Genomic DNA, 16,136 nt, shown 5'->3' with positions numbered 1-16,136 from the left:
ACTGAATACAACTGAGGACATTATGCTCTGTTATAAAGGAGATGATGGAGATGATCTCTTCTGTTACCCTGCTTCTTGTAGCTTACACTTACTGTAGTTTGCTGAAGCATTCAGATAGGGTGGCAGATATTACATAAATATCAAATGCAATAAGCATTGTATTAAACTGCACAACACAAGGGAGGAAATTTTAATTCTGTGCCTAATGTAGTAATATTTCTTACTCTTAAAGAGAACTGTATCCAGCACTATCCTAAAGCCAAACATTTACCTCTCTTACTAGGGATACTATTTCTTTTTTTTTTTTTTTTCATTTTTAGAGAGGAAACTATTACAGTACTAACCACACAGTGGAGCTAAATGGCATTTGGATCATTTATGTAGCAGAATATAAGAAAAACTATTTTATTTCTAATATGTAATTAGCACAACAGTAGTAGTAATGAAACTTATATTGAATCATACCATAAAAATAAATGAGCAACCAAAACAGATGATTTAAGATTGGCAACTTGTCCAGCTGTAGCTTTTTATACCCATTTAGCATTCTAGAAGCAGAGAATGGCCTTTTGCCTCTGCCAACACACTTAGTGTGCTGAAAAAAACAGTTTAGCCTGTGCAAATTTTTTATCATCAAGTATATTTTCCACCAAAAATAAATGTAGTCCAGAAAGGCTTCATTTTTCTCAATTTTGATATAGAAATCTCTCCATGGTTTTTTGCATAACAACAAAACAAAGTAGTGTCTATGCAGTGACTGATATTTTCTGGCTGCAAGAGATTTTTTCAGGGAAAATAAAAGCAAAGTCTCTAAATGGTTTTGAAATGGCCCAGCACTGAATAACTGCAGCACTTACAGCATCAGAAAATGCTACAATACAGAATAAAGTGCAAACCTGTTTTAAAGCACTTTTTGTTAGTAGTTTTGACTGTTTATTATCTATAATTCATATTTGAATTAATATAATTCATAATTGAGTGTGTCAGTTGCACTCTTTCGCCGGTTTTCATTTTATTCAAATAAAGGCTTGAATGCATACTGAACTTAAGTAATTGCATAATCTTACAAGGTCAAATCAGTGTTTTGGGCATCATGCAACGTAAAATTGCTTCTCTGCAGGCAAATAAATAGTGCTGTTGCAGGCCTGTACAGTACAGGTAGCATGCATTTTAATAGTGATCTACAGAATTGTGAATGCCCAGTACTTCTGAAAATCTGAAAACTGCAACCCATGAAAACACATTTACATTACTACAAGTGCAGAAGATACAAAAAGACAACTGAGTGAACAGTATATTTAAGAATCCAGATTGCTCATGTTTTACCTGAGTTCCAGCAAGGCACTTAAATGAATGCATTTTGGATGATTCCAAAATATCTTGAAATACCTGGATCATTTGAAGTTTAGTGAAAGGGATCTTTTCCTTGAGAAAAGTTTTGTGAAAGGCAAGGTGTAGGGTCAGTATAAAAGCATTTTTTGCTGGAGGACCTATGTGCTTTATTTATCTTCCACACTCCTGCATAGAGCAAAGCTGGTATTTCCTGATCTTCTCATTTTGTAACTGTCCCCAGGCTCAATATGACGATGATTAAGAAGGGATTAGGATTATACTTTTTTCCCTCCTTTTCAGTGACAGAGATCTAATGATAGATTGGATCACTTTAGGCAACATCGACTGACGTTCTGCTGTTGCAAAAGTGCCCTAAATTTTCAGATTATACTATATCTTGTTACTGAAAAGACCAAATATGTGCAGCAAAATACAATGACTGACTCCAAAGTATCTAGATATAGAACTGGTTGTGTCAACTTTATTTTTTTCAAGTTAGTGGTTCAGTTAGATATAATATAATTACCCATATAGCAGTCTCAAAAGTGGTCAGGCACTTTGCCTGTGACGGTCTTAAGATAATTGCATCAGGCAAATTCATATGCAAATGCTCCTTGTCAGTAAAAAATAATATATGAATGCTGTTGGAATCTGCATTGCCAATTTGAATGCTTTGCCTATACTATCTAATACATATATACTTAATCATAAATATGGAAAAATTCTATCGTGTATAAAAACAAGCAGCATAGCTGAGGCTTAGCACTAATCCAGAGAGACCTAAATTCTATCAAAAACCTGCTCTTAATGATCAAATACTCATTTTGCAATTGTTCCCACTCACTGCCATTTCTGACTGGCAGTGCAAAAGGAGGGGCATGCAGCTGCTCAGCCTGACAGTTCCAGGTGGACCTATTTTTGAGTCGTCTGCATAGAGGGAAAAAGGTGATCAGAATGTTTTTTTAAATGAAACAAAATCTGCAAATTCATATTAGGAGGAAACAGTGCACTCAAACTTTTAGTCAGAATAGAACAGGGGGTATGAAGAGGGCAAAGAGTTTGTGTCTCATTGGCAAATTACTTCCTGTGGGTATAGTGATTTTCATTTTATGTCATTAAAACCAGCAGAAGAGTAAATGACTTGACATCATCTTGTCCTTTAATGCACCCATGGAAATTTACTATTTCTCAGGTCAAGAGGCTGAAGCCAGGTCTTCCATTATTAGAATGAATATAATGGAAATATAGATCCATGGTCAGAACCAGGGGAAAATTAAGTAGCTAACTTCTAAATTTTATTTGAACTAAAGCTTCAATTTTCCTAAAGCTTATTTTAATACTCATGTCCAGAACTCTATCCTTCCCAGACCCTTGTGAAGTGCTCAACTACTAGTTGTGTTTATTTTACAAAATTTACACATACAAGCATGAACTGTCCATAAAACATATTTATGCCTTTCATAATGAGCTAGTGGTTCAGATTTCTTTCTACTGAACAAGTTGATCATTGGTGTATATGTATGCCTGGGCTCAGAAAACAACCACTGGTTAGAATGTGACACTTCTGGTTTGGAATCTCTTCTCCTGAGTGCTTTAATCATTAAATTCTGAATGACACAAATCTTTTCCATCTTTGAAATTCATAGATTCGCTAATCTTGAACTTATTCTAGTACACTAAAGCAGCATCAACAGCTGAAATGCAGTGTGTTCCCCTGCATGAATATCTGATAACCAGCTATTTGGGACACAATTATGACACTGGTAGCAGCACATACCAATTTGCACCCATTTGGGACCCCTCTATCCTGAATAAAAGCTGTATTCACCACATTACTGTACAACAGACTCATTATTAAAATAACAAATTCAGAATTTTCAAGATAAGATGCTTATAAGTCATAATGAAATACATTATCTCAAACATAAAGTATAGCTCTTGCATTTCATGCTCTGTAATATTTTTTGCATGGTTTTAGGTGTAAAACTTCCCATAAAAGAGAAATTATACTTTCTAGACAGACATAAGAATTACTTCTTTGCCACAACTTTATTTATGAAAAGTCATACCTGATTGTATGGGAAATGAAAAACTAAACTCCAATGCTTTTTAAGACGAAGATCACAACCACATATTCTAATACACATACAAAGTACCTCATGTCACTGATGAGGTAAAATTGCTCCTCATTTAATTCTCTTACCTAGTTTCTCATTTGAGCCATAGGTACATCCATTGGTGCCACATACCTTTTTCAGTTTAATGACTCCTTCCTGGGTGTTCTCATCTGTTGCGATGTCAAACAAGTTTCCTCCATCTCCTGGAACTATGTTGTACTCTATTTCTGCATTTTTCCCAAAATCAGGGTCCACAGCTCTGATCCGTCCAATAGCAGAACCAACACGAGAGGACTCAGGTACTTTTAAATGGAAGATACCTGTGGCAAAGTGATAGACTGTCATTCTTAGGATTTCTTGATAATTAACAAAGTATTTCTGGTTAAAGTCATGGAACCTGGGCAAAATAAAAAGACTTTGATAATCCAATTAAAATTAGGAGATCAAAACAACAAAGGATTAGAAAAATATATGAGTGTTTTACTCATTGCTTTCCCTGGTTTCTAGATTTTGTCCAATGCAACTTTAAAGGCCTTAGCATATTTATCTCTTCAGATATCTATATTTCTACCTTTAATTTTGCACATATGATTGACTCTGTTTTGAATTAAGTTGTACTTGTAGACAGTAGATGTTTATGTTCAGAAGCATTTTCCTCCTTCTAATTTTTTTTTTTTTTTTGAGCAAATGTATCTATGGATTTCATAGTAGTTGAAAGGAAAAATTCAGTGGAAAAAGAGTTTCCACCCATTTCATAAAAAGTCAGTATTATAAATATAGGTACACTTCCCTGTGGGGGAAGACTTAATGAGTATTATTTATACATGAGCCACCAGAGGGTGCTATTACTAAAATGTCATAGCTAAACATTAATTTTTAGCTTTGAATGCTATTATTTTAAAATTATTTACTACTAGTGCTAATAAAAATTAAAAATATCCCTCCCCCCCAAAAATTACACACTTTTAAAATAAGCATTGCTGCTTATACGCGAGGAGTAAATGGTTTCATTTAGGGAAAAAACTACATTGAAAAAAAGCTAGACACATCAGTTCAAAGAGATAAAAGAAAAGGTCCAAATCCCTTTGATGCAACCTTGACTTTAAGCAGTAGTAGCAGGCCAGGTTTATAACATGGTACCCTGACTTACTTTACTGCTCCCAAAGTGTCTGTCTTCTCTGTTCAGCTGCACCTCTCGCTGGAGTTGTTACTCTGCACAGCTGCCTGTGAACACCACCATGACCAGTATTTACAATGGGCGGCAGCACTCACCTTTCTTCATGCAGAATCTTTTGCTGCCAGCAACCTTTGGAGCTGATTTGGAGCCCAGGATGTTTGATTCACTTCATTCTGGCTCTCAACAAAGCTAGCCCCATTATTTGGTTTTCCTGGGTCAGCTGTCCGCAGCTCTCACAGAGCAGCCCCTTCAGAAAACACCAGCACTGGCCTGGTAAGTTCCTCTACACGTGAACATGTAGGAGGAAATTTACACCTCTTTTTCAATAATATAGCAGGACACACAGCTGTGACTAGTGGGAGGCACATTAGGGGGATGTCTCAGAGATTTCTGCCCAGCAGTGGTTCAGTCACACATCACAAAATGAGTCTCTGAGAAGTTGTATATTATGTATCAGCAGGATAGATGACTTTCACATCCAGCCACTGAATTAAACAGCAGATGCTGTTCCCTGTCGTTATCTCCTTACAATGCACGCTGTGTCAGCTTTTTCAGCTTTACAATATTTCTTGGTGAGGGAAAAAATGACATTTGCACTGCTGGATTAGGAGCAAACCTACTCTTTTGTGAGCTAATAGTTTGGGCTGTGGTACCTACATAATTTTCTGTTTGATTGCCCCCGAAAAAAGTACTTTTGTCTGCTTTGTCCCTCTGCCCATCAATATTCAAAGCATACCAGAAGGCAAAATTTGCTTTGTTTGTTAGAGAAAATCCCTGTAAGTAAAGTCAGCTTGTGTCAGCATTCACTTCTGGACATTGCGATGTATAACTTTGTATTACTCATTGCCTGAGCTACTAAAGATTGTGCAATTATCATTTCACTACCTTTTTTTCCAAGGGAAAATATTAAAGAAACCTTTTTCTCCTTCTTTTTGTGAGGAAAGGTACTGAAAGAAACTCTAGTTCTTGGAGTTGTTTTAACAACAGGAAAGTAGTACTATAATGCAAAATAGCATCATGACAAGGTAGTCTCAGTTATTTCTTAGTTGTACTTTAATAACTCTGAGTAAAGAATAAAATTTTAACATTGTACTCATGAGACAATCACATATTCTCCTATTATTTATTGTCAATTACAAATACGTGTATTACTGGGTCTCTGCTCTGCCAGTTACGCAGAAAAGGTAAAAGAAAAAGAGATCCAAAAAGCCTTTGCCTACACTTGAATCTTATATTAATTTTTCTCAATGTAGTTTAGCCCTGATGTCGATGTCTTTTACAGACATTTATCCTGAATGACGAAAATAATTTTTTCAACATTTGCTGTTTACAGACACAGTTTTGATGAATGTGAAATGTAGGAGCATACGATAATAGATTTTTCATCTTTATCTATTTGATCTATTCTTAGTGATTTGAAGAACACTCAGATTCATTAAAACAAACATTTCTCTATCAATTACTGTAACTGTCTCTAAAGCATGTGGGACTTAGATAAAGTCAAGGAAAGACTACATTACTCATTTCAGATTGTTTAGGCTTTTATCAGTTATTTTCAATGGCTTGGCATTTCATAATTTCCAGAAATTCAGCAACCATAAAAATGGGGTCATTCAGATCAATTTGAAACTCTGAAGTAGTCTTCAACTCTACAAGAGTCAGACTTCTGAAGATGTAGTATGTAATTACACTGCCATTGTCCTCCTGTAATATTCACAACATATGGAAGCTGTTAATGGAGCTACTGTGACAACATACTTTCAGAATAAAATAAATGAAAACAAATAATGTATACTGCTGCCAGCTCAGGGGAAAACTTCAAGAGAATATAATATATAGCATGAAAACCTCTTTCCCTCTCTCCCCTTCCCCATACAGTAGAATCAAAGAATATGCTAAATTGAAAGACACCTATCAGGATCAAGTGAAACTCCTGGCCTTGTGCAGGACACACTAAGGACCATAACATGGACCTGAGAGCATTGTCCAAACACTTACTGAACTCAGTCAGGCTTGGTCCCTGTACAGGGGACGTTTGAAATGATCAATATAGATGGAACATGAAATCAGACAGAAAGACAGTTTTGCAGATTTTTATTTTTCAGTTTCAAGAAGACATTACTTCTTGCTATGGACTTTCTGTGACAGTTTATCATTATTGTTTTTATTGTCCATTTTACCTGTATACATTACTACCTCAATTTGCTATAGAGGTATATTGAAACAGCCTGAGTAATAGCCCTTTACTCCCAAAGGTCCTGAAAACCTTGTTCTCTTCAGCTTCCAGGAATGATGGAACAAGCAGCTCTGACAAACTTACACATCAGCAGGTTATGCTGCTCAAACAGTTCTGTCAAATTTTGTTTATTGTCTCATGTGATTTCTCTGACAAGAAAAATCTTTCTTCTACTTGCATAAATCTCTTTTAAATGTGTTTTCTAAGTTTGGTCTTTTTTTTTTTGGTAATGGATGAATGATATGAAATGTACCAAAGGAGCAAGCCCTTACTTCCCTTAAACTGCAGTTGAAAACTGCAACTAGCTCCCCTTTTACTGATTTCAGTCACCTGTCATGTGCAAGTCGGAATATTTTTACATATAGGAAAGCTGGTAGCAATGAATATTCCCTGGTCAAGATCTTTTGTTTCAAGTTGAGTAGCATCAAAGAAAATGATAAAAATAAATGAGTGATGATGTTGTTGAAGCTTTTAGACTGATATAACTGACAGGGCTAATTACTTAGCCCCAAAAGCATTCAGAAAACCAAAGCAGAGGTGAGTTAACAATTCATTCACACTGCCTCTGAGTTTCTGAAACAAAGATGGTTTCAAAGTGCACAGTGGGAAGAAATCAGAGCTGAGTAAGTGACAGGTAATCAGTCATATTGACTGAAATGCAGCACACATTTACAGTTTCTTTGACGTGATTAGGTTAGTTTTAGTTTTTAAGGCTCAAAAGCTGTTCTGGGGTTTGATTTTCACTTAAAGAGAGTTGGGGGTTTTTTTGTTTGTTTGTTGTTTTTTTTTTTACTTAGAAAGAGCTTTGGGGTTTTTTTCTTTCTCCATGCTTGCAGTTTACAGGTACAGGAAAGGTTTTCAGTTCCGGTAAGAATAACAAATGAAAACCATCATTACTTCTCATTAGCAAAACAATCATTAAGAAATAACCCACATTAGCATCTAAGGGCTTAAGCTAACTGCATAATAGACTTCAATCAAACAGCTGTAAATGCTACTTGATTTTTTTTACAATCTGTCACCATATTGCATTGTGGTAAATCATGATAGCATGAATCTAAAGGGCAAAACCCGTTGAAATAAAAGAATTTATCTCTCTATCATCTAAATCTTTAATGTTTCCTCAGGAAAATCAAAACAAACCAAAACAAACCAAAACAAACCAACAGATTATGTATAATATAAGATGCTTGTTAGTTTAAATTATCAAGTCATTTCAGTTTTTATCCTGACCTGGTTATAAGGGTGTTTCTGTTTCTTCTATATGATACGGAGTTGAATTCCTACTGGCCAAATCAAGTTCCTGAGAAAATGCTTTAATCATATCATTATTATTGTAAAGCAGAGATTCCAAGATTATGACTTCCCATTTTTGTGAAGTCTACCTTTGTCAATGCATTCATGTGTTAGACAGTGTGCTTCCTGTATTTCTGAGGGCTTATGTAGAAAATCAGTTCCACATGATCAGTTTCATTACTTATCGTGACCAATAAAGGACTGTTCTGATAATATCCAGTCTACTTATTAAGAACTTATTACCAAATAAAAAAACCTCCAAAGTACAGTGAGAGAAATTATTAGAGGAGATATAATCTAAAAGCTTGAATCGATTGGTTTTTATGTATATTATATACTGGTTATAAAGAATTTCCAAGGCGTAGCATGCTTTACAAATAGAAAAAAAGTTTTCAGGAGAAAATGTCTTTCCTTTTTCAGAATCCCAGGCAGCATGTAATTGGGATTTATCAGTTAGGTTTGTTGGTAATATTCTGGTGATCACACCATCACCATGAAGTAAATCAATACATTTATTCCCTCTATAAAAGTTAAATTGCATGACATATATGAAACATTAACATGATAAAAAATATATTGTCAAGAAAGGCACATGGAGTTTGTAATGCTCTGTTTAACATCTCTGCTTCTGAGATATCTCGTGGGAGCCTTTTAATATTTTCTTTATCACTCTGGCACAAAATATAATAACACAATTTTACTACAATTACTCATTCACCCTTAAGAATATGGTCAAACCATTTACTTTAGGATCTAAGCTAGGTGCTCTAAATCATCTGTGTTGGAAGAATCATTTTTCTGTCCATCGACTAAGGAAATTAGGTTCCTATCTTTAGTCCTTCAAGTCACACCTCAGTTGCAACCCTAAAATCAACTTAACAAAGCATTCTCAACATCTGTATTACTCAAAAAAGTCCTTGAGAAGCTCTGATTTTCATGTATTCATAGGGTACATGCAAATGTTTTTCCCTGAACTATGTATTACTTTTCTTCGCCATGCTGGCACAGGCTGAGGCAGAAAATTATTACTTTTAAAGACAAAACTGTGAAGTCATCCAGTACAAGTTCATAATTGTTGACTACAGTTTGTTTTAAGTTTTGGGTCACTGTATGCAGTTTCCTTAAAAACTTGTGATTTAGTGTGTGATATAAGAAAAATAGTGATACAATAGGATGGCAAGTGAATAAAGTGAATATTTTGTATTTGTAATCTCTTACACTTTATGGCAAGTATGATCAGCTTATCACAAGTGATATGTTTTCTAATTTAAGTATTTAAAGGTGAGCTCTCTATTTAAATACTGCTCCTTTTGCAATGAAATGCAAAAATAGTGAGTGCTTAATTCTAGATCTTTTTCTTGAGAGCATTGGTAATCGCATTTACAAAATCAATAAAATTTCCATGGAAGTAACTGATAATAAAATAATTATCATCAATTCATGACAAAATTTGAAAGAGGTCCTCTAGAATATTTCTGTTATTTACTTTTTATTTTTATAGCTTTATTTATGCAAAAAAATCAGCTTAAAATGTGTTTTGGACTCAGAGAAGACAGTTTCAAACTGCTTGGCATCTTTAGCTTAGTTCCTATTTCTAAGGTCATTAGAAACATTTGGATTGTTGCAAGCACTTGGCCATCCTATTTAATGTTTTACAAGGAGTGGAGCGGTCTTGAAAATCCGAATAGAAGTGTGGTTCTTAGGTATTTTTGAAAATCGTGAGCCTAAACTACTGTGATTATAATTAGATAATTGCATATGGTCTGTTTCACTTTATGTTGCCCTGTAGCCTCTAAATTTTCAGAAAGCAAACCCACAACAGTTAGAAGCAGAAAGAATATGTTGATTTCTTACTTGGATGGAAGGTCTCAGGGAAAAAGGCAGATGCTGCCAGAATTGATAGTGATGCAGCAAGTGACACTGTAGTCAGAGTCACTTTAGAAACAATTCTGAAAGCATTGCAAGGCAGCCCCATGCTGTTAAATCCGTAACCCTAGCTACTTTTCAATATTAGAGAGTAGGTGGAGATGCACAGGGCTCTCGAGACATCCCAAGGTTACCATGGATAATTTCATGCATCTGATTTAAATGCTCTCTGTGTTTTGAATGAATAATTTCTTCATCACTCCCCACAGAAGACACATCATAGTGGAATGAATGACGTGACTCCTGCCAAAGGTTGTTGAATTTCTATAAACCATATTTGTTTACACCTTCTCTACAGAAGGTAGATGATGTAAAATACAATCATTAATGATGATGATGTACTAGATTATAATGATGTGTTCAAAAATAATTTATATATAAATCTTTATGTTAATGATCAATTACCGCTTAAAGATGATGATAGCAGGGAAATGAATTTGATAAGTACAGATTAACATCAGAATTTTATGACCAATATATAACATTTAACTTCTAACCACTATTGTGCTCATTAGTCTTTCTTGAACTATTGCTTAACAGTACAATTGGAGCACTGCATTTTACATAGTAAGAAACTACCTATATTTTTCATTGGCTATGATGGAGTATCAGGAAATAGCTATGTTTGGGTTTATGCCCTGCTTTGCAGCTAAAGGTTCAGTCTCTCTCAGTTTAGAGGTTTAAACAAGTGTTTTGTTTCATTCAGTGTGTACTCCAAAAAGTCTTTAGGTAGTCTTTGCTAGTTATGCATTTTTGAGAATGTTAAAAAACAATGCAAGTGTAGCAGACATAAAATTTACTAAACATTTAGTGTTTTGAGAATCTATTGTGATAAAATATTTCTCCCTCCAGTTCATTTCTCAGTTTTCTTCCAAATATTCTGCTTTAGTTGGGAATTGCATCATTGTTCAGTCTGAATAAAATGTTTCACTCTTCAAGATGCTTTATGTTTAAGATCATGAAACAGTGACAGCTACCGAAAAGAAAAGAAGTTTCTAGGGAGCTGTTAATAAGGCTACATCCACCTTTGGGGGCAAATTGGTTCTTACTAAAAGTATGTGAAGAATTTTGATGTCGAAAGGAATAAGAAAAAAAAGTAAGTGAAAGTTGGCATAAGTGTAAATAGAATTTTTTATAGATGTTATATTAACCCCTTTATATTACACACATATAAATAGTGACAGAAGCCTACTTAACCATGGGGTGCTGTGACCCAAGGTGGGCTGCATGGCCTGGATTGCAAGGCGTAGGCTCAAATAAGCTACAACTGTACAAAGAAATTTCTTGTACCAGCTGTATTCTGTCCCAGAAGCTAGCCAGTATAGAATGGCCTATTTCCATGTTACTAAACTCTTTTACCCATGCTAAAATAGGTCAATTTCATTGAAAGTGACTGCAGAAAATAGTTACTGGTCTGTACTAATTTCTCCAAATGCCCTGAATTTCTCTGAGAAAGCTTTACTTGGTGTTGGTGAAAACTGTGCCCTGTGACTGTTTTAAGGCTCACACCACAGACAAACCTCAACAGGAACTTTTTCTGACATTCCCGTGTCCTTCTTTTGTTTGAAAAGCAAAATATAATAAGCCATTGTACGCCTCTTAGTCTGTATAAAAATGTCTTTAATTGGAATGATTAAGTGATGATGCAGGAAAAAGAAAGGTACAGAGGCTTTTTTATGACTAGCTGTCAAACGTAGCTAACTTAGGTGAGTGAAATAGAAACAGCAGGCAAGGGTCACTGAGCTGTTTGACAGGGTAGTGACCAAACCAAGAAAGACAGAGCTGAAAAGAGCTTATCTGTATGGCAAAGACTCCTGATTTCAGTAGAGCAAAATGTGAAGAAACTTAGAGCTGGAAGTGACCCAATAAAGCATAAATTCTTTTATCAGTGCTACTATTGGGAAGGAAAAATAAAAACACTCATTGAATAGAAGGAGGAGATGGCCACACTGTAGTTACAAGATGAAAATGAGATCAAGGATAAATTTATGTCTTTTATAGGAGAGGGAAGACAGAAGTCCATGTTGAATGTAAGGATAATCAGGGCGAGGAGGAAAGAGAGGCCAGAGGAAGTGAGACAGAAATGCAAATACACCTCAGTACAGAGATGTGAGACTTGGAAGGAACTTGGAATGAAGACGAGTTACCCTTTTACCTCCTCTGATTCCTATAAGAGTACTGTGCAAATACTGGTCAGCTAGTATTTATTACCGTACTTATTTGACTACCATTTTGCTAATTTTAAAGATGTAGTTAAGTGAGTCACAGGCATTAAAATAGAAAATTATAATGACATCTGCATGGTTGCTGGTTTCATGATTGGCTTGTAATTGCATGAGCTTATTCCTATAGTCTTCACATTTGTGTCTTCTATCACTCTTTGAAAGGGCTGGTTAAAGTACATGTTCAACTCAAAAATGTAGTTTTAGTTAACTCAAAACTCACAGGTAAATTAAAATCAGTCTTGCTTAAGATTTTCTGACATTATACAAAGTCAGTTTTGTTAACAAAAAAAACTAAGGGGATGGTTTTTTCCCTTTTTGTTTTATGAAATAGTCATTAGAAAATTAGCAAGGATGAAGAAAACAAGGATTTAACCTTCCCTCCCTTTTTGATTCAAAGCAACCTCTGGCTCAGTCGCCCAACTTATCACTGCCTGCAGGCTAGTCTGCAATGAATCTGTCCACCTGTTTTGTGCAAGTATTTCCCGGTTGGTATAAAATAAGTAATTAGTTGCTGGAACTGAATTAGGGTGTCTTGTCTGCCAGGCAAATTCTTTAATCAATGAAAGATGGACTCATTTTCATTCTGAGAGCCAATGAAGATGCAAGTGCTGTATACAAAGTACAGCAACTTTTAACAGGAATACCAAGAGAAGCCATACTTCCATATCTAAATTAGAGGGGGTATAATAACTTCTCAAAAACTTGTGCAGACTTGTTAAAATGCCTAATTAGGCAGATTAGAGCTTTGAACCTTAATTGTAAGTAAGTTTTCTACCAAATTGTCCAAGTAAGGAGGGAATGAATCTTCATTGTTTCTTTTTAAATCAAAACTTATGCTTTCCTTACTTAACTTTTTAGATTTGTGAACAGAATAATTTCCTAATCACAAAATACTTTTCTGTAGATGTCCAATGTACTACTGAGTGTGATCTGTGTTGCATACTTCTGAAATCTTTAAAAGTACATACCATTGTCTAAGGAAATTGTCTCTCATCAACCACTCATGCAAAGCAATGAGTTTAAAGATTTTCCTTTCTATCTCATGTGGACCAGAAGACTTCTTATTTGCACTGTGCTTCTGAACCAAATTTTTCAATAAAATCTGAGCTAGACTTGTTCAAAGCTGTGGGGAGTGAAAGGATGAAATCCTACAAGGAATGCAGAGAGATGCTAGAAGAACCTCAGTGGGCCTCCCAGGAAGACATCCATCTCGGAGTGCTCTGACAGCCGGGACCAAGAAAGAGTCTGCCGTCCAGTGATAATAAACAGACCCTACAGAACCCCCCACCACTCCTTTCTGGCCTTCCCCCTCTCCCTATATGGCCAGGCATATGCTCCTGACCAATCTTTTCAAACCCTCTTATCAGAAATTCTGGGGATTCGGTGTTTTGTGACACAAACCCACCCTCTACCAGAACCTTCTATATCCCCCCTATAAAAGCACCCGTGTAATAAAGGAATGAGCCATTTTGCGGGACATATAACTTGCGTGTGTGTCTCATTCCCTATGCAAGATGCGCCCTGGGCCTGACTGCGTGGATACAGCCCCCACCACGCGGACAAAGCCACTTGAATGGAATCAGCCAACTTTAGTTTACCGAGTTAACAAAACTGAAACTTATGATAAATAATGTGTGTGTAATTTCTGTCTTGTATTAAGCTTCCAAAACCATGTAAATAAATAACTATAAGAGTTTTCAATATATAAATTGTGTATATGTGGGGGTTTGGGTTTCAGGAAGAGATCCAGCAGAGCATTCTGGGAAATGAAGCCTTCCAGGACTCTGGTGCACATGAGCAGTGAAGTGCCTTGGCAGGATTGGTCAAAAAGTTTACCTGCTGTGACTTGTTCCAATTTGAAACTGCTACTTAAGCTGTTGTTCTCCCTCAATAAAGCATTCTGTTACACACCACATGGGTGCCTCTCTGGTCCACGCGGACCCCTTATTTATTATATTAATAATATTGCAACATGTATGCATAAGTACAGGCTGTTCGAAGTCCAGCACTTGATTGCTCTTTCTTCTAAAATATTTCTACAGATTGTACAACCTGAAAGTAAACCTATTAAAATAAGCAATAAACAAGTAAATAATCACTTAAAATAGATGTAAAAGGGTAATATTATTCAAAGCCTATTCATAATATATAATAGTTCTTTATAATAGATCATCCAGATAACAGGTCATTCAAGCTATATAACTAAGAGACTAAAGGGAGAGCTTTCATTTATAAATTATATTTATACTTGCACTGAAATTCCTGAAATTGCATCAATTAAAGATTTTTTTTCTGGTTTCTGAATTGTCTATTTTGTGGACTTTTCTCTTTAAGATTATTGTTTCCTCTACCATCTCAGGCGGAGGATTTAATATATTCTGTGGAATGCCTTGTACTGCCAACTCATGAAATCCAAATCCAATTAGCTGTGAGCCCCTGTAGTATGGACAGGCAATGGATGGGCAAGGTCGTAGGAATGATCCTTCAGCCTTGCTTTATTTAAGGTGTCATTACCAAAAAGATAAATCTTTGTGCTTCTGTTTCCAAACAAGTTAGCATTTCTGGAAATTTGCCATGCTTTTTATGCAAACTATATTGACAGATTTCACTGGGATGCTTCTGGAAAGACCAATGACAGCAAAGAAAAAATGGCCCTTGTGATGTCTAGGCATTGCTCTACAGCTGTCTGAATATTTTAAATTGTGGTTGCAAAGCAGCCCTGAGATAATGGTTTATGACCATCAGAGAGATGCTTTTTTTTTATAGTCAATACATGCACAAGTAGACAAAATTCAATATTGGGTTCAAACATGTATTAATTTTTCTTCCATTGAAAAGAACTTTTAATAATTTTCTCACAAAATGGACTTCTGTGAGCTGGAAGTGATGTGATAAAACATAGCTTTATCCAAATAGTTCTTTTGGATAAAAAAAATGTAATCAGGCAGTGTCATCTTAAAAATACACACCTTGAAAATGAACCAAACTTATTACTGACTTCCTAAGATGCTTGAGAATGTCTTTTTTTGCCAATATCAAAATAAAAACAGTATAAATTTTAAAATGCAATTACATTTCTTCTTTGCCTGGGCCTTATTCTGTAAAAGAATATTTATGTCATATTAAAATAAGAAGACATACTATTCCTTTGACTAAAATGATTTGTATCTGCTTTTATTGTTCAGTATGTAAGGCTTTATTTATCTAAATTGCTTTCACACTCACTCTGTCATCGGTAAACAAAAGAAAAGGACAGGAAAACTAAAGCATAAAACCTTACAAAATATGAATCAATATAAAAATGTTGAATCACCTAATTGGTTTGCTTCCATAAAGCATAATTTATACCGAGTAATTATACAGTTTTTTACATTTAAATGTTGAATTAAATATAACCCATCCATTCTTTCTTGAAGCTTATTTTAAGAATCAAAGCAAGCCACAACCGTCCTGGCAGCAAGCTTAGAATGGTCCATTTTTGTTTGTTGCATTAATGGTTAGACCATTAGCTTCTATGAAGGATATGCTGAACTATCGTTTTACTTAATCAACTATCATCCACATAAGTAGCTGAGAGAGCAAGGCCATCAGTTCCCTTCTGGACCTGGATGCATGCCTGCAGAAAAGCAGCTTTTGTCCACTCTTCACTGTTCAAAGGCGATGTTGTGTTATACCAAATTTTCATTCAATTTCTTGAGTATCATTGTTATGATAGTAAAAGGGCTTTCTTTTGCAGTCTTTAACTTTTCTTCTGGTTTTGGCAACAATCAAACTTTGCTATGAAATATTTATTTTAATATTTACAGAAAAGTTCTATCTTTAGCAAA

The 16,136-nt window shown here is 35.3% G+C and overlaps 1 protein-coding gene across 1 annotated transcript in view; it reads right to left on the bottom strand.

Moving 5' to 3' along the window:
• Nucleotides 1-16,136, bottom strand: part of CDH12 (cadherin 12) — a 151,334-nt gene that overhangs the window by 48,646 nt on the left and 86,552 nt on the right. The window contains exon 5 of the mRNA XM_027899099.1: nt 3,582-3,769. Within this exon, the coding sequence (XP_027754900.1) occupies nt 3,582-3,769 (188 nt within the window). The remainder of the gene's footprint in view (nt 1-3,581; nt 3,770-16,136) is intronic.

The sequence above is a fragment of the Empidonax traillii genome, unplaced genomic scaffold, assembly GCF_003031625.1.
Source record: "Empidonax traillii isolate 1590-97213 ecotype Southwest subspecies unplaced genomic scaffold, ASM303162v1 scaffold638:size627148, whole genome shotgun sequence".
Taxonomy (NCBI): Eukaryota; Metazoa; Chordata; class Aves; order Passeriformes; family Tyrannidae; genus Empidonax; species Empidonax traillii.
The sequence above is the reverse complement of the archived record's forward strand: the minus strand, read 5'-3'. Positions and strand labels throughout refer to the sequence as shown.